Genomic DNA, 22219 nt, shown 5'->3' with positions numbered 1-22219 from the left:
GAGAGGATGAAAACCAGTGGAGGCCTAAGGAAGACGAAATCAAGGGAACTATTTCCTTGGAGGCCCTCGACTTTGCTTATTCAACTGGTCCCTGAAGGGAGAAGGGAGATGCCTTTCTAATAAAAACAAGGCCAATGCCAGCCTGAGGCTGTCACTGTTGTCTCTTTTCTGGGAACAGAAATGGGATGCAGGCTCTTAGAACTCAAAAGAATGTATAAAAAGACAGATAAGCTCAGGAATCATCAAAGCCTTCAAAACCAGGAATATTCAACCTCTGTGGCTCCCAGGGTCTGGGCAATACAGAACAAACTGTAGAGAGAACAGGAAAGTCTCACTAGCAGGAAAAATCAACTAGCCAGGGATCTCTGTAAAAAGGCATTTTTCTTATACTAGACTTGTTGGCTTGGAATTCAAACGTTATTATGAAGGGAGGGGGTGTGGAATTAGGCCCCAAAATATCCTCTTGCTTTTAAAAATCACATACTGCCTATAGAGTTGGACAGCATTTTCACACTCAATATCTATTCAGATTACACATTTTCATAAGAATCAAAGTCTCTGAAAGGAATTAGAACCCTAACACCACCTGCCACACCTCCTCTTTCATCCTTTCATATTCACACACTACTCTCTTCTACTACCATCTCCACTGAACCTCTAAGATGAGGCCAGAGTGTAGAAAAGATGACACTTTCCTTCTCTCCCTGCAATCGACACCATAAAAGGGTGGGGAAAGGGGCAACAGAGTCTGTAACTATAACCTAGTCTCAGCATCGGCCTTCTTTAAGTTGCTGGAGAGGAGTGTGGGATCCTGGACCAACGTGGCACCAGCATTAAAATGCATCCTGACTTGGCCATCCTGGTGTTCTCTGAGGGAAACCTCTATCCATAGGTGATTTGAAATTGTTACCAGTCTTGGGACCCTTGAGACAAGTCTATCTGCAGTTAACACAGGAAGGGAGGGAGAGAAGGAGATAGGGCGGATGTCAGAGGACAAGGATGTCAGGGGGCAGGGATGTCAGAGGGTGGGATGTCGGGGATGTCAGACCTTGAGGGAGAAATGATGGCACTGGAATTCTAAGCGGGAAGAGCTCACACACAGCAATGTTGTTGGGAGAGGTATGCCTCAGGGCCTATCTAGAAGTTACATTTGCATAGAAACCATAGTTTTTACTCTCCTTGTGTGTTTATTTAGAGGAAGGGCTGATGGAGTTTGAGGGTAGAGTTTGGGAAGAGTCTGAGTTCTCCCTGAAAAATAATAGCAGATGGAGATAATTACAAGCATTGCTAGGAAGCTCAGAGATATTTAGGACAGATGCTCCTGGAAAAGTCTGGACTTTCAGCCTGGATTCCGTTTGAATCGAGGCATAAATATAAAGATGATAGCATTTGTTTCCATAGGCTGTTGTAGTGTAGAGCATAATTTTTATTAATGAGAAAAATAAAATAAAAACATGAGATACATGAGAGGTTAAAAAGTTTTAAAAATGCATGTAGATTAAGGAAAGAATCAAAATTTATAAACAGGAAGAGAAGACCTGTCAATTAATTTAATAATAAAAAGTAATTGCAAATATTTTAAGAAGCTAAGGCAGTGTAGTTGAGTTGTGGGGTGTGTGTGGTAAGGAAACGGGGTAACTATGAAAAAATCCTGACAGGAGAAAAATTCAGGAAGGAAATAACTTACTGTTAAAGTATGATTTTCATTCCTCTTCTCAACTATTTGGGTTAAAATAAAGTAAGACACATGAAAGAACAACTATTCCAAAGCAATCATCTCCAGACGTGTTTTGCAATATAGATAACACAAATGGTACTAGGCTATCTTGAGAAGGTTATGGCTTGTAATTTAGTCTGTTTTCAGTGAACAGCACTTTATGTTTACCTTGCATTTTTTGCCGAGTTGCTCATAACATGCAGAAACTTGAACCCTCACAGAAATGGTCATGTAGTCCGGCCACTCTTCAGAATCCAGCAGATGAGGAGGAGCTAGAGAGGTCATTTTTTTTTTTTTTTTTTTTTTTGCTGACTGTGGTCATGCATGGCTGGATGATTTATGGACAAGACCAACAGCCACATCCATATCTCAAAGTCATTAACCACCAAAAGAAGGACTCAGCCCAAAACCACTCAGAGGGAAAAAAGTCCTCAGAGAGTAAGTCTGTTTGAATAATCAGAGCCATTTTTATCATCTTCTGATTTCTCAGCTGCACCTTTTAAATAAGGCTGTTTTCTATGGCCCAGAGGGAACATTGTGAATTGTGCCTGACTTTTCATAATGTTAACATCTGAATGAAAGGCCCAGGTATGATCTGTGAATAAAAGCAAACGAGACCAGGAAGAAGGTCAAGGAAATGTCCCAAATTTCAAAAGAGTGCTTTTCAGAAATTGCCATCAAGCTTGGTAGTAAACCCTAGATAAATTCTAGAATAGATAAGTAAAGAGATTGTTTTAGAGCTCTTAATCAAGAAAGAAGCTTCCCTTGAGAGCCAGCATGATTCCCTAAGAGCCAGAAATGCTATCTTAGCACTTTCTCTTTTGATGAGTTTATAGGCTGCTTTGCTACTTCCATCGTGCTATGCTGTTAGCCAAGGAGAAACATGGGCCTGGCAACTACCTGGATAGATTCAATAATGGCACCAAGAATAGTGAACCCAGAAAAGGTGTCCACGCCCTGTGGTCTTGTTTTGGCTCCCATTCATTCAACTCAACAAATAATTCACTAGTTCAACATGCAAGTATACAGCATGGATTTTATGTAGAGCATTCTTTGAGGCAAGGGATAGAGAAAAATTGCTCAAATGCTGTCCTCACAGGGCTTGCAATCTAGTGGTAGGAAAGGACAAGTACACAAATAACCACAATACAAACCACAGTGACAAAATCACAATAAGAAGTACCAAGTGCCATGGAAGATAGATGAAGACAAAGGTTTCTTTCCAGTTAAAAGATAAAAAAAGGCTTTGCATGGGAGATGGCATTTGAGGTGGACTTTGAAGGAAGAGAGAAACGAGAAATGATGAAGAAAGGCATTTGTCCCAAATGGCATGAGGAGAGGCACAGACTAGAGAAAAGTTTAAGCATATAGTTCAGTTTCACTGAAGTAGAGAAACTGGAAAGGAAAGTCAGGACTATTGTGACACATTCCTCTTGCTGGAAATTAGCCATGGGGACTCCTTGATGGGCAGGCAATCAAGTGTTTGGGTTCAGGAGTCACACAGTCTGGCATTTGAATCTTGCCATGGCCATCACCTTAGCCATGAAATTGAGCAAGTTACAGAACTTCGCCAAGGTCTGGTTGCCTCACCTGTGGAATGGGCATGACATAGCACCTAACTCAGAGGGTGACTTTGGGATGTAAATGAGATTATATGTCAAGCGGGGCCTGGCACAGAATAAGTACTCTCTAAATGCAGTCAAATAAAGCCCAGAATTAAACTGAAGGAAGCTCTGCCTTAGCAAGTTTTATCTGGCAGAGTTGGATAGCCTTGATTAGAGCAAGTTGAAGTACAGAAAATGTCTTCCTAATATTTGATCTCATTATAGTTCAGTGGGGAGAGCCTGAAGGTGGAGACCAGGCTGGCAACAGGTTGAGCCTGAGACAATGCAAACCTCCCAGCATGGAGAATAGGAGGGCAGGGCAGGCAGATTCTATAGGATTTGGCAATTGACCAGGTGTGGGATCAGCAGTTTGGGAAAAGCAAAGAAGAGAAATATGTGCTGCCATCTTCCTGGATTTGAAATCTGAGGGCAAGTGTAGGACAGGGTGGCAGATGTCTTCACCTTTCTAGGAGGAATTCCTCAGAGACCACAGCGAATATGCTGAAGGTTTTTAGGTGACGCTAAACTGGGAGGTTAGTGAAGATAAAATGACCAAGTCCGGATTCAAAGCAGTTCAGAAAGGCTAGAATTATGGTTTGGAGCAAACAACCACAAGAATAACTAATTCATATATTAATTTATTTAATCTTTTTTATAAAGGAGATACTATTATTATTCTCATTTTACAGATAGGAAACTGAAACACAGAGAGGTTAAGTAACTATACCAAGGTCGTACGGCTAGTAATAGTAAACATGGTATTTAAATAAGAAGTCAGGTTTCAAGGTCTGTGCTGTGGAAGGAAGGAAAAAACTGATCATTTTAGAGTATACACAATGTGCCAGTTTCACCCAAGGGAATACCAAGGAAGCTGGAAGACCTGGAAGGAGGTAAGATGATAGAGATGATAGTGTGATGGAAGGTTATTTTTAGGTACTCCATAGGCCTGTGACAGGCATTTGAGAATGAGGTAGGAAGCTAAATTTTCTCTGCTGACCACTGCTCCAATATGAATTACTTCTTACTATGGTGCTGATGAGCAACAGTCTTCAACTGTTTCTGTTCAGTGGTTCCACATTTCTGTCTGTGAAAAACCTGGTCCTTAAGTCCGTCTTTTGACTTGGACAACTATAGGGTATATGTGTGAGGTATCTGTATAATGAGTGGTGTGTGTATGTGTGTGCAGTTAGGCGTGGAGTCTACATGGTTGTATAGGGGTCTATGGGTATCTATGTGTCTGTGGTGCCTGCGTGGCAAATGTGAGTCTGTGTGTATGCATGTATGTAGGTATGTGTGATAGTATGGCAAGTGGTTGCATATATGCATGTGTAGTCTGCATGATGAATTTGAGGTATGTATGCGTGTGTGTGTTTGTGTCTGTGTGTGATGTGTAGACGTGTCTCCAAGGTGAGAGTTCATATGGAAATGTAGTTAGCTGTAGAACCAGCTGTCTGTGGATGTGCTGTGCCCATGTGATATGAGCACTCTAATATGAATTTGTTTTATAATTCTAGATGGAATTGGAACAAAACTTGGATGGCTCACCATCCTGGACAAAGGCAGACAACTCCTCATTACTCCCACTCAGGATTACTGAAGGCACAGGAAGCAGAAGCGGAAAGAGTATGACAAAGGAGAGGCTATAGTACTGCACCCCTAAGAACCTCAGGGCCCCCTACAGGACTGTGATGGAGCTGCAGCTGGAATAGGAAGTTTCCTCCAGAGGGTGCTTGCTTTCTGCTCTCAGGCCCTGAACCCTCTCGGTACTGACTTGAATTTGGGATAGAGGGAGTCAGTCATTAGGATAAAATGGACGTTTTCTCAGATGATATAAATGGATTCCAGATAATTCTATAGTAGCATCTAGTGGCTCCTCTTTGTGGCTCAATCTCCTACCAAGACCATAACTGACTGCATTCCTATTTGTCAACTAGGCAGTGAATGTGATTCCTGTTTTACTCCTTCTTACTCCCTTTTCCTTTCCCTCCAATTCTCATAGCTTGGAGACAGGCTCCAATAGCTCTTCCCAAGGCACAGGGATGGAGAAGAGCATGTTCTGGCGAAGGAGCAGAACCAAGAAGGCAGAAGAAATGGGTTATAGGCAGAGAGATCAGTCAAGCCTGGAGCTTAGAGTTCAAAGAGGCAATTGGATCAGGACCGAGTGGCCAGGCAGGCTGGAATTAAGGGATGGGCAGTCATAAGACAGATCTACTGCCTGGAACCCAGACATCAGCTGCCAGAACAAGTCTGAGGTCCGGGTTTAAACAGGAGAGTGGGAAGGGGCTGATTTCCAGAAACTGGGAGGCTGAGAGCTGCAGGCAGAGCACTGAGCCAAGGCACAGGGCTAAGGAAGGATCGCGACCACTAAGCAGAGAATCAGTTTAGTGGAGACATCTACAGGAGTTCTACAGATTAGACCAAAATCCCCAGATACGACGGGCTCAAGATTTGCTGGTGGAAGTAAATGAGAACATTTGACTATAGTAAGATAGAGAGAAAAGAGGCTTTCATTTTCCCCTGCCCACCTTGCCAAAAGTCCACATTTTGTATTTTGGAGAAAATTGGTTTCCCAGTAGGATGACTGGTCTGGTTGTTATGCATGGACTATATTTGGTACATATAAACCAAAAACGTTGATCCTAAGAAATTCTGCTAAAGGCAGGACTTGTCCTCCTGCATCCCTCTAGTCCCCATCACTCAGCTCTGTGCCTGGATTTAGAAGGAGCCATTTTTTCCCCCAGCAAGGTTTAGATGGACACCCATTGAGTTTGCTTAGGACCCTTTAAAATATCAATTAGAGGTAGAGAATTACATAACTATTATGTGAATTTTAACATTTAATAAATTCATTTAATTAAAATAACATTAATATAACATATATTACATTTACTTTAACTCATGATCTCTTCTAGGCTGTGCACATCTTCAGGGCAGAGACAAGATCTTTTTGTTGCTGTGTTCCAAAAAGTGCCCAGCACAGAGCCCACTAGTTGTCCAAATATATTTAAATCAGGAGTTTCAATCTTTAAATATTTCTAGTTGTTTTTACATGTTCACAGAATCTCAGATCTCTCAAAATGGAAATAACTTTAGAAATTATCTATATCTACTCTATCTTCCCAGGCAGTGCAGAAATTATTTCTACCAATTATTTTTAGCAGAAGATCATCAGCCTCCTCTGGATACCTCTAGCCAGTTCTTTGTGAGACAGCCTGTTCCATTGTTGGACAATCCTTAAATCTGATTTCCTGGCAACATCTATCAGTGTCCCTACTTGGCTGCTTCCTACTTCCCCTGTTCCTGCCACCATATTCTTTTCCTTTTATCCAGGTACAACAATTGTTCATGTGAAATTATTTCAAGATCATGTGAAGATATCCTCATTCTCCTAGTTAACATCTTCTAAAATCAGTGAATGTGGTTTATGTCCATGTCCCTTAAAATGTGGCACCCAAGACTAGCGCTATGCAACTTGACTACAGAGTATGGCAGGGGAAGCGGGTGGCATACTACCCTCCCAATTCTCACATTCTTATGCTATTAATGGCCCTTAAGATCGCATTAATCTTTATTGCTGCTACATTTTCCTGTTGGTTTTCATTAAACATTTAAATAGCATAGTTTTAAAAAAATAAGTTCAATTAATATAACTCTCTCACTTTATATAACTGATTTTTTAAAAAAGCCAAACATTCAGTTTAGCATCTGATTGCTTGAAATCTCGTTATGTATTGGAAAATACTGTACCAGGAAAAGAGACTAGAACTTATGTTGGGACCTGCTCTTCAACTAGCTTTCTCTTTCACTGCTCACCAGGTCTCCAGGCAGGCATCCTCGGAGGTATCCTTAGCCCCTCATCTCTCATGAGTTGCCAAGTTAATGAGTCTTATCAGTTCTATATCTAAATATTTTCCTGTCTGTTACCACTGCTACCCTCTTGATTCAGGTTCTAACATGAAATACTGCAGGATCTTTCTAAAATGTAAGTTCCATCAGGTATTCTCTGTTTCAATAGCTTTCTAGCTCATCCCTTCATAGAGCTTAAAGGTCCCCTTGAAAATCCCCTTTTTCTATATCTGCAACCCAATTTTTAACATCCTCCTGTACATTTCATTTTCAGTCATTCCAATATGCTTGCTGTTCTTGAAGCACTTGGCTCTCTCCTGCTTTGAGGCCTTTGCTTGTATGTGCCAGGCATCGCTCTAAATGCTCTACACAAATTAACTCACTTAACCTCACCACCACCCTCTGAAGTAGATAATACTATTCCCATTTTACAGATGGGGGAGGGAAGCTCATATGTTAAACATTTTTCTCAGAGTCATGCAGTTAATAAGTTGTACAGCTGGATGAGTCTCATAGCCTGAAATGCCCTCCCTTTCTTTCTTTGGCAAACTTCTACCTATCTTTCAAGACAGTTCAAGCACTAGTTTTTCTGGGAAGTCTGCCTACCTTCTGAACCTAACCACCAGATAGCACTTATCATTCTGAGCTAATTGTTTGCTTAATGATTGTCTCCCTCTAAGCGGCACATCCACTGAGGATAGACACATGTCCTACTCCTCGCTGAGTCCCCAGAACCTATATTCTATGCCAGGAATCTAATGAATGCTCTGATGAGGAGACTCATTAATGAATAAATGAATTAACTACTTACAGGGTTCCTTTTGTAGTTATAATATGGCATTATAGCTATTTGCCAAACTTTCAACTTTTGGTAATCAATTTTTTCCGTAATGCATACGAAAATCTGGCCAAAGTGTAATTGTAGATCAGCTGTCTCCTGAATATCAGCTCACTTATTCTGAGTTCATTGAAGAGCACTATAGCTCTCTAAAGTACTCTGGATTACCTAAAATGCACAGTGGCAGGAAGTTTTAAAATTACCAACCTCAACATACTGTTTGGTCAGAGGTACCTTCTCCTCTAGGATGAAAGTTAGTCTAAGAGTGAGTAATGGAATCTGTGCAGAGGAGACTTACTACATGTATGGTTAGATGGGCAATGAGCAGACAGAGGAGCAATAAACCCTATGAAAAATGAACCTGAAACTTTTACACAAAATATTCACCAGCAGAAAACAAATACTTAAAATCAGATAAGCATGTGAAATCCTAAAGGAGAGGTGCAATAAATAGCAAAGCACTTGCCTTTCTGACCCACCTATGCAAACGACACAAAGGATCAAGTATACATGCTGTGTAAACTATATTTTCTTATTTCCCACCTTCTCAATGCTCTGGCATCTAGGGCCTTAGTGATGACATGAGGGAAAGCTGCCCTCCCAAGGCTAGCCAATTCTTAGAGATAACAAGCAAGTGTACCTTTCATGGGTAAAGCAACAAATCCAAAGCCCATACCCCCAACCATTTGTATCAAGCTTTCACACATTAAGTCAATATTCCTCTGCCCCAGGCAACCCAGGGCCAGGTACCAGGCAACTCAGGACAGCCCCTGTACCCAAGAGCTTGCTGAGATTACTCAAACTAGCAAATCCTAGGCCTGCTTAGTCCAGTTTTCCTTCTTAACCCATTTCTTCTCATGAAAACCACGATAAAGGATCTTGTCCATTCTTTCCTCTCCTGGTAGTTCCTGGTCCTGAGTTTATGCAGTTCAAGGCTAGGAAACCCACAAAGCCAGATTCCATGCCCAAGAAGATGAGCATTAAATACTAAATGTAGAGTAGTTCCCCCTTATCCACAGGGGATGCTTTCCAAGACACTCAGTGGATGCTCGAAACTGCAGATAGTACCAAACAATATGTATACTGAGTTTTTCCTATATATATATATACCTATGATAAAGTTTAACTTATAAATTAGGCACAGTAAGAGATTAACAACAACTTAGAATAAAATAGAACAGTTATAACATTATACTGCAATAAAAGTTATGTGAATGTAGTCTCTTTCTGTCTCTCAAAATATCTTATTGAACTGTACTTACCCTTCTTCTTGCAATGATGCGAAATGATACAATGCTGATGTGAGATGCAGTGAGGTGAATGACGTTGCGCTAAACTACTATAGACCTTTTGAGAGTACATCAGGAGGATCAAAACTAGCACAAATTTCTTTTTCCTTCTTCACTAATTCACGAGTAGAAGATTCGTTGTAACTATTGGCTTTTATTGAGTGCCTGGTAGGAGCCAGCCACAGTGATGGATTCTGAGGATAAATAACCTTAAGTTATTTATCCTGGTATCCTCAGAGAGGAGGTATTGATGGAGCAAAGCTATCCTGAATACCTCCGATGCTTTCATGAAAGAACACCCTAGCAGCATACTGATTTAGGATTCTGGGTCCAATCATGGGCTGCTTTGGCTCCAGCTCCATCTTTACCACCATAAGGCATGGACGCATTTTAATTTAGCATTGTGCTAAATTAAATTTAGCATTGTTCCAACTTCTTTGCACAGAGACAATTTTATGGGCCCATCCTGTCCAGATTCTATTGTGAAAATACAATTCATGTACCTTGGGTCATTCAGTGTGTCAGTAAATATATATAATTATGCTAATTTTTTTGTTGGGACAAGAACACATAGAATGCCCCTGAGGCTTATTTTGGGGGTGAGAACTGCCAAAGACAAAAGTTGAGTTTTCTATATGTTTTTAATTAACTTTATATGCATTTGGAACACAGCAAAATAATAAATAAAATGAAAAGTAATCTTAGTGAATGGAAGCCTCTCTGGAGATAGATGAATGGTAAATGTCCTCCATGGATGTAGAGATCTAGTAAATACATTATTTTTGAAATATTTTGAAGCAACTAAATTATTAAAGTCAATTTTCCCTCGTGGACACCATAATTAATTTTCACTTATTCACTGCTGTTGTTTGAGATTTATTTACTACTGTTATTTAATCATAAACTAAGACGTACATTTCGATTAGCAAGAAATCTCAAGTTATGACATCAGATAGCTCCTAGCTAGTCCCTATATGTGAATAAATACCCCCAGAAAACCCTTTTTTTCTCTAGCAAATGCCAGTTCTTTGCCCCTGTTCTTACGGCATGGCTGATAAGAGAATGAGGAGAGAGAGGTGAAAGAATTGGGGGATGAAGAGAGAAGGTTCGTTCCATAGGTAGCCAACGTCATTTGTATGCCAGCTGCCAGAATAGCCCTTGGTTTCATTCCACCGAAATCCTGGTGCCTTTACTTGAGTCCTATGGTCATTTGAGGTCATTTCAACCTATCTCCATCAAGATGCAGATAAAATTCTAGACAGTTAGGAACACAGGAAGCCAGCCGGCCAAGGTAATAGACAAGGGGAGAAAAACAAGGGCTGATCTCATGAGCGATTATGTTAGAGGAGCCTTTTTCAGCTATAATCCTTTGGTGAACTCTACTGCGAAGTGGTGAAGCATTGTGATGCTGTTGAAAGATACTATGAGGGACAATTGGAATCCAGCTCTCTGAATTTATGGAGAAGGAAATTTATGAATGAGGCACAGAATTTATTGCCAAAGTCAGGGTCTCGCAGCTAGCTAAATAGGAGTCAGAATCTGAAGCTCCATCTGCTCAATTGCAATCTGGTCAGTGATCTTCCTTTTTGTTGCCTGAGTACATGTCCTAAATTACTCCTCAATTCATAATACCCCAGCCTTCCTCCAAGAACACGATTTCACCCTCATGATGAACTATCGGTCTCATTCATTATTGTGTTCATTCAGTCATTTTTCAAATACATATCCAGAGCCCACTATGTACCAGGAACATAAGGAGAACATAACAGATCAGGTCCCTGTCTTCAAAGTGACCATGACTTAGCTTTAATTTATCCTTTCTAGATCCAGCCTTCGCCATCAGAAATTACTGTTTCTTTCCCTATGAGAAATACTTTTGTTACATGGTTAAAACATGCCTATTAACATTGACACGAGAGAAAAACAAAACATGACAAAACAAGAGAAACAACAGTTAAAGAGAAAACTACAGGCCCAAAATGGAGTCACTTGTGCTAAAACCCATGACACCAAACTTAGACTTACTAGCTAATTGCAGTTTCAACCCTCTTCAGGAATTTAATATTAATAGCTCAGTCTGGAATTTTCTGGTCAATACCAATGAAATAATCTGTCATGTGGGCCCTCTTCATTCCCACAAAGGAGACTGAGGCAGTCTGCTGAGACACCCTCCGCCCCCAAGCCCTGGGGCCTTCCCTTAAGAAAAGGTAAACTTGTCTGAAATAATCCTTTCTTTTTTTTTGCTAATAACTTTCTTGTCCTGCCCAGTTTCTGTCTATAAAAACCTTCCACAAATCTTTTCATGGCGCCTCTCTACTTGCTAGATGGGATGCTGCCCAATTCATGAATCACTCAATAAAGCCAATTAGATCTTCAGATTTACTCAATTGACTTTTCCGTTCTTCAATACAGCCTATAGTGTATAGTGCATCCAAAGGCAGACAAAGTGCTTTTGAAATCGAGTCAGGAAGCTTTCGGGCCTCAGTGATGGTTGAGTTACAGTGTCCCTAAGGTATTTTCCTGAAATTTATTCCACAGAACTGTAGTTGAAGGGGCCTGTATTTTTCGCGATAAGTGTAAATGCTGCTTACATCAGATCTTTAAGGACATCATCACTATTAATCTAAACGCATCCCTAACAAACCGCAGTTATACTGGGGCATCTAAGAGGGTTAGCGAAAAGGTGATGCTACTCCGGCAGTGAGGTGATGTAACCAGCAAAGGAAAAAAACAAAACCTGGCAGCTTAAAAAGTTTTTCTGTTTTTCTTTATTAGAGGAGGCTTAATCTGGCCTAAGTCTAAGGAGATTCATCCCAATTTGACAACATAGGGTTAAACAGTTTATTTTAAAATGCGATGTAACCATTTTCACTCCTCATTGATTTCTGAGTTCTTGTCTGGATTTGGAATCATTGTGATATTTGAGAACCTATTGGCATAAAAAACTTTCCCAACACCCCTATTCTTATGTTTTCAAATAAGAATAAAAGAAAAGCAACCAACATTTGGCAGCTATGATTCCACGTGAATAAGGAAATTCAGATTTGTGAGTCTCCACTTCCTTTGGAAAGATGAATCAGTGTTCCTGATGTTGAAAACAGATTTCTGTAGTAACAGTATTTTTTTTAATAAGATTTTAATTCAGGATAAAGATAGTGAAGAGATTATATTAAATTAAGTTTGTATATTCTAATCAAAGCATTGTCAGTGGACAAGATTTTTCAAATTACCCCTCATATGCAGGGTACATAGAAGATACAGAATGCATTATTTTTACTATCAAGCCCCAAAACTGGGAGGATAGTATTTTAAGGGTTGAAGATTATTTGGACCACCATGAGCACTATGTAGTTACAAAATTTCTAATCCATGTTTTCTAAGATGCATTTAGGAAAGTAGCCATTGAAATCATACAGAAATCTACCATTTTCTTTAGCCCACTTTGGAGCTAATGTTGAATACCTATTTTTCCAGATACCAAGGTTTCATTAAGGAATAGAGAATGAAGAGTAATAAGGCAAAATATTTTTTAAAAATATGAACTCAATAAAGAACAAAGTAATAGATTTACCCATATGACAGTTTTTACTCACAGCCCAAGGTAAGAATGGGCCAAGAAGGTGGCCACGGAGAAAGAGCTACCACGAAAGGGACAACACTGTCTCCACACACTCTTCTCCTTTAAAAATTGTCCCTCGTACCTAGGGAAACCTAGGTAGAAGGTTGGGTAAGACCAACTCTGAAATATCCTAAGTTAAGAAGTTGGGACTGAAGAAACACATAGCATTGATTACTCCAATAGATACTTAGGAAAGTCCGTGTCATTTGACGGCCTTACTGGGGTACCCAAATTTGAACATTTCCATTGATTGTCATTAGAAATCTCCTGGCTTTAACTAAGTATTCTTTCTTTATCCTTTGGCACATACTGCGGACTAATGACAGGAATACTTGACACAAGATCCCATAAAATATTATGCTTTAGTAACTTCCTAGTTAAAATTTTATTTCATTTTCTTTTCTGGGGCCAAGGTGCAGTTTTGTCATTTGATTGTAAAAAGTCTATATTTTATAAAATACCAGGGGCTATTATTTTAATATGATAAACACGCAACTTGTGGCAGATTTGTAAATGTATCAAATAAGCAGGAAGCAGAAGCAAATAGTGATTTTTATAACATAAAAGCAAATAATTGTTTCCCTGGAGGTGTCCTAAGGGATGAAAATGCCTTTTTTAAAAAAGCTCCCTCTTTAAGATACATACATTTACTTGTAAAAGGGTTTCTAATATGCATAACCATGAAAGCTTGCCATATTTTTAAAAAATAAAACCAAGTAACAAAAAGGGAAAGTTCGTGGGCATTTTCTTTCAATTAACTGCTTTTAAAATTCTTCTTGCTCTGCTTATTTTATCACTAAACATGATAATATGGAAACCCCTCTGAACATAGAATTCCTTCCTGATTCAGTGCTGTCCTTGTCATATGCTTCTATCACTCTGAATATATATATGAATAAATACATACATATATGTGTGCTCATGTATTTCATGTTTAGATGGCCCAAGGAAGAAAAGGATAATGAATGATTCGTTGACAGCATGTGTATATATGTGTGTGTGTATGTGTGTGTGTGCGTGTATTTCCTTTGCCATATAAAATATGCGATTTAATTCTTTCAGCCAATGTTCATACAGCCCCATCCATCCTGAGCAAATCATGGCACTTTGAGAATTCAGCCTTTACAGAGTTAACAGCCAACTGTATACAGCTACTTCAGCATAGTGATGGAAAAAGTGACATTTTACCTCCATCCAAAACAAAGTTATTATATTTACCTTCTACTTTGAAGATAGTAAAGTGCGGTCGGCAATGGAAAGAACCCAACGCGTTACCTGCGCAGTTCATCCACAGACCCTGGTAAACCCAAGTGGCGGTTATCACCGATGATGCCCGGGTTGTTACTTTCCACTCGTTGGACGTGGTGGCAGCAACGAGAGCTCCAAACCCTCCAACGCCAAACACTAGAGCTGAAATCTGTGCCCTGGACATGTCGCTCAGCCTTCTCCAGTGACTGTCCAAACAGAACGCTTTGGTGGTCTAGGTATGCAGCGGACAAATAACACTTGGACAAGTGTTACAGTAAGTTAATGTGGGTAGGTGACAGTATTTCATGCTTGGGTGGCCTAAGGAAGTACCAGAATTTAGGATAAAGTCTGATTTACCGATGGCGCTTTAAAGCTAGCCTAAGGTGATCCTCCTAATTTTCTACATAGATATTTTACTAAAATTTTGTAGAGGATTGTAAAGGTTTGGATTTCACAGATTATTTTTTCATAGCACCAAAGTTAATGCTTAATTTTCTGTTATCCTGAAGCTTAACGAACCGTGCAACTACCAGATATTACAAAGTACAAATTATACAGCAACAGTTGAGGCTTTTTTGACTAATGGCTTTGGTCTTGCAGATTTCTTAATCTTTATATAAATGGAATCATATAGTACGTAATCTTTTGTAACCTGTTTTTTACACAATATTATGCTTGCGAGATTTATCTCTGTTCAGGCATGTAGCTATTGTTCATTAAATACTAAAGCAGAATATAATATTTTATTAATAGACTACTATTTATTTATCCATTTTTCCTGGAGATTAACATTTACATTGTTCCCTCCACCCAACAGCAGTCGGTACAGCTATAAAGATTCTCACACATTTCTCCTTGTGCACATGTGCAAGAGTTTCCTCAGGGTATAGTTTAGAAATAGAATTACTAGGATGTAGGAAATACTCATTTTCAACTTTACAGATAATACTAAGTTGCTGTACTAAGTAGTTCTAGCAGTTTACCCTCCCAGTACCAGCAAGTGAACTCTCATTTCCCTATTTCATAATACTCCATACTGTGGTGCTGTCAGAATTGTTCCTGTTTTCTTTTGGCCACTCTTGTGGCTGTAAAGGTATCACACTATGATTATTAGTTTGTATTTTCCAATTATTAATGAGGTTGAGCATCTTTTCATGTGTTTATTGGCTTCTTGTGCTTTTATCTACAAAGACATTTGTAGCTTTTGCTCATTTTATCCATTGAGTTGTGTGACTTTTTATAGTTTAAATTAGTTCTATATGTAGTCTGGTTAGGAATCTTTTGTTGATTATATATGTTGCAAATATTTTCCCCTAGTTTATGGCTTGTCTTTATGTGGTCATGTGATAACAAGTCTTAATTTTAATGCAGTAAAATTCATCAAGCATTATACTAAATGATTTGTGCTTTAGGGATCTAGATTCAGAAATCCCTCCCCAGCTATAATAAATACATACCTCTTTGCTCTTATTTCAAAGTTTTAGCTTTCACAGTTAAATTTTTAAATCATTCAGATTTGTGTTTTATAATTTTTTAAATCTATTTCATATCTCAGTATAGAGATCCAATTTTTACAAATCTTTACTGAAAGTCCCTTGCTTCCCTAACAATCTGCAATGTAACCTTTTTATATGTTATGCCAGGTATCAGTATTTGCATGGTCTGTTTTTGGATTCTCTACTGTCTTTCATCTATCTGCTTGTCTGTTCCCGTACCATTACAAATTCCTAATTACTCTAATTTTACAAATAAATCTTGAGACCTTGTTGATGTGTCTTATCTTGCTCCTTTTTTTCAAGTGTCTGGGAAATTTTTTAAAGCTCTTTGCTGTTCCTTATATATTTTATATACATACATACTTATTAGGATGTTTGTTGGAATTGTATCTATTGACCAGTTTGAGGAAAGTGAACAACTTTATAAAATTGAGTCATCCTGCTCATGAACATCATGTATTTCATTTATTCAACCCATTTTTAATGTCTTCCATTAAAATTTTGTACTTGTTACATTTTTTGTTAGATTTATTCTTAAAGACAGGACTCATTCTAACATCTACTTTATCTAACATATCATTTTCCCATTTTATCTTGTATATACATATATAGTTTTTCTTTTTTTTTTGACATTTTTTTGAGTTGAGTTTTTTTCCACATTCTATTTTTTTACTCTATCAAATTGGAAGTTATACATTATTTGTATTGTTTAATGGTTACTCAAATTTTAATGTGTATTTAACTTAATATATAAAGTTAATCATTGTCTTTACTCTCCTTAATAATATAAGAGCCTTAAGATATTTTAACATTAATAACTCTTCTTGTGGTCTATGTTATTACTTTATTTCTAGGTTTTTTGATTTTTAGCTCCACACTTATTATTGCTATTATTATTAATGTATACTGCCATTGTTTACTTTTTTTTTTTTTTGCTATTCCATTTTGCTTCTCAAACCTCCCTTGTTGATAGTTACCATTGCTTTTGTTTTTCAGATAATATATTTATTGTGTTTGCTTTTGGTAGATAATTTTGCCAGGAATATAGTTATAAGTAGACAATTATTTTATCTTGTTACTTTGAAGATATAATTTTATTTTCATCTGACTTCTATTATTGCTATTGAGAAATCAAGAATCTGATCTGTCATTTCTTTTAGGATTAATCTGTGTTTTCTCTTTGGCTGGTTTTAAGATTCTGGTTTGGCAGTTTCACTGTGATTTTCTAAGTGGGAATTACTTTTAATCTTCTTTGGGATTTATTGAAGTTCTTAAAATTGATGATTCATATCTTTGATCAATTCTAAAAAGCTGTCCCTTTCTTTCCAGATATTACCTCTGTCCTTATCCTTTCTTTATCTCCTGTAACACTGCGATCTATGTCACAACCTCTCTTTCATATTTTCTGTCTCTTTATGCTGCATTCTGGGAGCATTTTTCAGATATATACTCTAATTTATTAATTTTCTATTCAGTTATATATAATCTGCCGTTAACTCACCCAGACTTTCTAACTTCTATTACCATCTCCCTTTTTTTAATATCTAGAGGTACCGTTTTATTCTTTTTCAAATTTGTCTTTTTCCTAATCTCTTGTTCTTTAGTCATAATTCAAGTGCTCTATTTTTTTGAGCACTAAAGATACTTATTTTTATATTCTGTACCTAATTATTCTCAGATCTGTAGCTCTTTAAGGTTGGATTGATTTTTTTTTTTTTTCCCTACTGACTCATCTATGGGGGTTTGTTAAAAATGTGCTTTGTGATTGTGAGCTTGTGTTCCTTGCAGCTTTATTCATGGAAATGTTTTGAAGCTTGAGCTGAATATTTGTTCCCACAGGTAGAATTTATATTTGCTTCTGTCTGTTGTTTAGGGGAGCTATCAACCCAGGACTACTTTGAACTAAATTCTCAGCTTTTTCTAAACATGTAATTAGTGTGAATTCTGGTCCTACACCTGAGTGCATGTCAGCTTGTGATTAGGAATTCTCAGGTGACTTCCTTTTGTCTTTCGACTCAAATCCAAGGTTTAGACAAAACGTTTCCTTACCATTATCCAGGGGGATAGTGATGATGACGGAGGTGATGAAGCAGTATTTTTAAATTTTGCCCACGGCAATCATTGCTTCGGGGTGGGAACAACTTTATACAGGTTTCTCTGATCCAGCATACAATCTTGCATGACATTAGTATTCTCTGCTCATGGTCCATTGGGAATTAAGTTCCAGATGGTAAGGGATCCTTCGAGGTAGCCACAGGCAGCAGAGCTGGCTTATCTTTCTGTATTTGTGCTTTCTCCTTATTTTTTAGCCTCAAAAGATTTTCTTTACCTTTTTACCAGCTCAGGTATGCATTTAAAAATATTTTTCAAACTTTTTTTTCAGAAAATTTAGGTGTTTTGTTCTAGAGCGTTATGTAGGATATTTAATCCAGCCTATGCTAGAAATAGAAGTGGTCAAATATTGTAAAGGAAACACACTTCAAAGTGTTTCTAAAAAATCAAATAACTTATTAGGAAATAATAATAAATGAATTTATCCCAAATGAGAGAATTCTGGAATTTCAAATTTGTGCAAATTGTATTGTGCTACCTAATCTCTATTGATATATAGCTTCATTTGGAAAGTAGCTGTACATTTTTAGTGTAAAGAGCTCTCCTTAGCAATAATAAGAAAAATAAAAAGAACTGTCTGATAAACTTCTCACTTAGTACATTCATCATACTGTAAGTTGAATTCTCAGAAAAGATATGCTTAGTTCTACATTTAAGATGGAAACTCATCAATTTAAAGTGAAAAACCAGTAATTTCTTATATCATTCAAATGAAATTTTTAACTAGATATTTTAAAACTTAGAAACATTAATATACACTTCTTTTGTCTATATCTTAATTAGAGTGCTGTAAAGCAATCTTCCAAACACTTAATAAGTAGCAATAAAAATTAAATAAACAATCCTGTTATAAGTACTTATCAGTGTCTTACTTTGTGTGCCAGAATTTTGTGCACTTTAATTTTTTTCAGGTGTAAATACATATTAAAGTCTCCTTTCTGACATAAACATTCAAAGGATTAGAATGTGAGAAAGAAAACTGGGAGAAATACCACCTGGGTGAGTCTGTAAATGTTTTGGGCATAAGACCACTTTCCTAGTTCACCTCCCCATTGGTGGGGGAAAAAAAAAGATGACTTCTCTGGAAAAAGTCAGCCAAACTTTGTTTGCTCTCCCGTTGTCAAAATTACTAAAAGATATCAAATTTTAAATGTTTTTGACCTTTGTAAAGCTTCATGGAATTCAAAAGGTAATTGCAAGATAGAGTTGGGGAAGAGTTTATTGTAATTAATCATAGAAAAAAAATGAAAGGGGGAAGAATTAAGTCTTCAAAGGCAGAAACGTTAAAAATAGCCAGTTTAAATCACAGAACACTTAACTAGAGGGATGGCAGTGGGGTTTTGTGAATAGAGCTATAATTTCAGAGTCTTTTTTGAAGTGGGGGGGTGGTAGAAATAGGTGAACTCTTTCAGGTTAATAAATTATATCAGGTTAAATAATTATATTATTTATTATATCACAAATTTCTTCCTCCTATGTTGGTGTGAGGATTATGACATAATACATATAGAGCTTAGATGAAATGGTAAATAAATGTCACCTACTGTTATTATTATCTTAGAAAAATGAGGATACTGGGATTAGGGTGATCAACCCTTTCGGTTTGCCCAGACTGTCTAGGTTTTAGCACTAAATGCCCTGCTCCTGAGAATCCCTTCACCCCGGGGAAACAAATAGTTCCAGATTTTTAGCTTTTATTGCAGTGAGGGAGGGAAGAGGAAACTGACTGAATTCCTTTTATTCACAATTAAACGGTAATCTCTTATCACAGACCCAACAGTTTCCTGTTTCCACCGTATCTTCCCCTTGCACTGCTACCTGCCTGCAAACAAGAAGTTAATTCTTGGAGACAAGTCTGCACATTGCCCTGAAGAGGGCTGAGTAGGGCATGATTTGGACTTGGTGTTCTCTGCACCATTCAGCAGTTACCAGCAGAGGACACACTCCAAATTACCCTGTTCACAAATTGTTCAGAATTTCCCTCCCCTGAACCGCTTAGAGTTTCTGCCTCTTGGGAAGTTTTAGTACGTTGCTCTTCCAAGCTAAGATGTGTGCATCCTATTCCCTCTGTCCCGCCCCCCTCTCCTTCCTTCCATCTTTTTTTTCTTGTTCTTTTCTTGCTTTCATTTCTTATTTTAGATACAGTAGGTTGAGTTCATCATAAACCTCAATTCATGATGTAACATCCTCTTTGCATTGTATGAAACTGCTATCATTTAATTTATTCCTTTTTACCCCTATTCTCCATTTCTATTTTTCTCTCTTTCATAAACAAACAACTGTTCTCTAGTATTTACTATGCCTTCTTTTGTTCTGTATTCTTTAAAAAATGTACACGTTTGTTTAGTTTGTAGGTTTTATTAATTTATAAAAAGAATGTATAATATATCTTGTTCTGTTAATATCTCCCTGTGTTGCTTATTCTTGACACTATATTTTGAAGACTCTTCCATGTTGCTCAGAATACAGCCAATGATTCTAATCGTTTGCTTCCAGCAGTCACAGAGTATTCCAAGGTGAGCATCCACCACAATGTCCTGTAAGAGACATGGAGTTGCCACCAACTCCCCCCACCCCAACAACACTCCAATGAACGTCTGGTGTTTGTTCCCTTATGGACTTGTGAGAATTCCTTTGGGCATATGTATACCCAGGAAAATAATTACTGCACCATAGAGTCTGCATTCCCAGTGTCTAATTTGCCAAAGAGATTCCATATTGCTCTTCATAATGGCGGTAATGACTTATACTCTCTCTACAGAGAACAGGATTTCTGTGTATTCTTATATACCTGCCAACACTTAGCATTATGCAACTTCCAACTTTATGTCAGACTAATAAGTGCAAAGTGATAGCATTGCTTTAATTTGCACTCTGAAAACTTGAATTTGAGCATCTTTTTACATGCTTTTTAACCTTTTTTGGATTTTCTCTTCTAAATTTGCCCATTTTTCATTTATGATTTCTAATTGATTTGCAGGCATTCTTTGTATCGTCTAGATATTAGCCCTTTTTCAGTTTCAGGCATTTCAAATATCTTCTCCCAACCTGGTATCTGTTAATTTGCCTATGGTGTCCTTTGTTAACAGATCTATTTAATTTTAATGTAATCAAATCCTTTATATTCTGTGCTTTTCAAGTTCTGCTTTAAAAAATCCTTCATTGCTGTAGGATATCAAGATGTTCCCTTGTGTTTTCTTTTACAGTCCATAATCCCTCATTCGCAATTCTGAACCCAGTAATCATGGTGAAGAAACTCAAGTTTAACCCTCCTCGGTGGACCAAAAGCTCCTGTCCTCTCTTTTAAAAGTTGATTTTGTTATTCAGGGATCATAGATAGATTTGACATGAAGAGTAAGAAGCTAAAGCTTCAAAGCTCCACTTTTTCACACACTTGTGGAATTCCTGAGAGTATCTGGGAGTCATAGAATGTTCTAGGTTTCAGTCATCCAGTATATCTAAGTAAGCCCATCTGGTAAACTACATAAAGAGATCTCACAAGAAAGGGGCCTGAATCTCCATGACTCCAGCATTTTGTTGTGATTTCTTTTCTCATTTTTAATAAATATTTACTTTCACACATAATTTTGAATTTCTCCAAGAAAGACCTCAAAATCGTATAAACCTTGATTCAACTCTGGGTAGACCTTTATTTTCCTACATATGTGTTAGAGTAAGTTTGTCAATTCTTAACAACATCATGGTGTAATAAAATTTTAGTATTTTTAGACATCAATAAGATCAACAAAGGGAACTATGGAAATAGAAAGTAACTTCCTAGACGTATGCTTTAATTTTTAGGTCTTGAATTACCTGAAAAAAGTTATTCTCTTGATTTTGCTTGGACTTAAGTAAAAATTAATCTCTTAAACTGTTTGCGCAGGCCATCACAGACATCAGATACTCTTCAGTGAAGAAATCTGACTGAGAAATAGCGAGATGTTGACACTGGGCAGATGAGGGGTGGGTAAAAAGGTATTTTCCATGCTCCTACATCTCCCTTAGAGAAAATCATCATTAACAGTAGCTATATTTCTTGTTCAGTGTCACTGAAAATTATCTAAAATCAAAAGGTATTGCCGTCCCACATCTATTTCTCTGATATTATACTAATGTAATCACATCCACGATTATAGTTTTATTGCAGGAAATTATAAAATATATTGCCTTGCCAAATGAGTTTTCCCTTTGGCACATGTTTTAAAGTGGCTTTCAAAGCAAATATAATGGACTCATTATAGGTGGTAAATTGAATAGAGGTCTGCTAAAGTAGTCAGTGCTGAGATAAATGAACAAAGCAACAAAATACAGGATTGTTTCGTGCTGTTGAATTATTTATCACTTTACTCAACAAACAATATGATGAATGGTACTACGCACATAGCAAAACCCAGAAAGCTGAAGTTTATAGATTTGATTGGATTTTCCAGAAAGCCACTGTCCTTGCCCA

The 22219-nt window shown here is 37.6% G+C and overlaps 1 protein-coding gene across 2 annotated transcripts in view; it reads right to left on the bottom strand.

Moving 5' to 3' along the window:
* The window catches only part of CLDN10 (claudin 10), a 107640-nt gene extending 93295 nt beyond the window's left edge, over positions 1-14345 (bottom strand). Inside the window, exon 1 of one of the 2 annotated variants that reach the window (XM_011355494.2) lies at positions 14132-14345. In XM_011355494.2, the coding sequence (XP_011353796.1) occupies positions 14132-14345 (214 nt within the window). The remainder of the gene's footprint in view (positions 1-14131) is intronic. The other variant, XM_011355495.2, reaches the window with a different exon arrangement.
* Positions 14346-22219: the final 7874 nt, after the last annotated feature.

This window comes from Pteropus vampyrus, unplaced genomic scaffold, assembly GCF_000151845.1.
Source record: "Pteropus vampyrus isolate Shadow unplaced genomic scaffold, Pvam_2.0 Scaffold21, whole genome shotgun sequence".
In the NCBI taxonomy this organism is placed as follows: Eukaryota; Metazoa; Chordata; class Mammalia; order Chiroptera; family Pteropodidae; genus Pteropus; species Pteropus vampyrus.
This window is presented reverse-complemented; position numbering and strand designations above follow the sequence as displayed.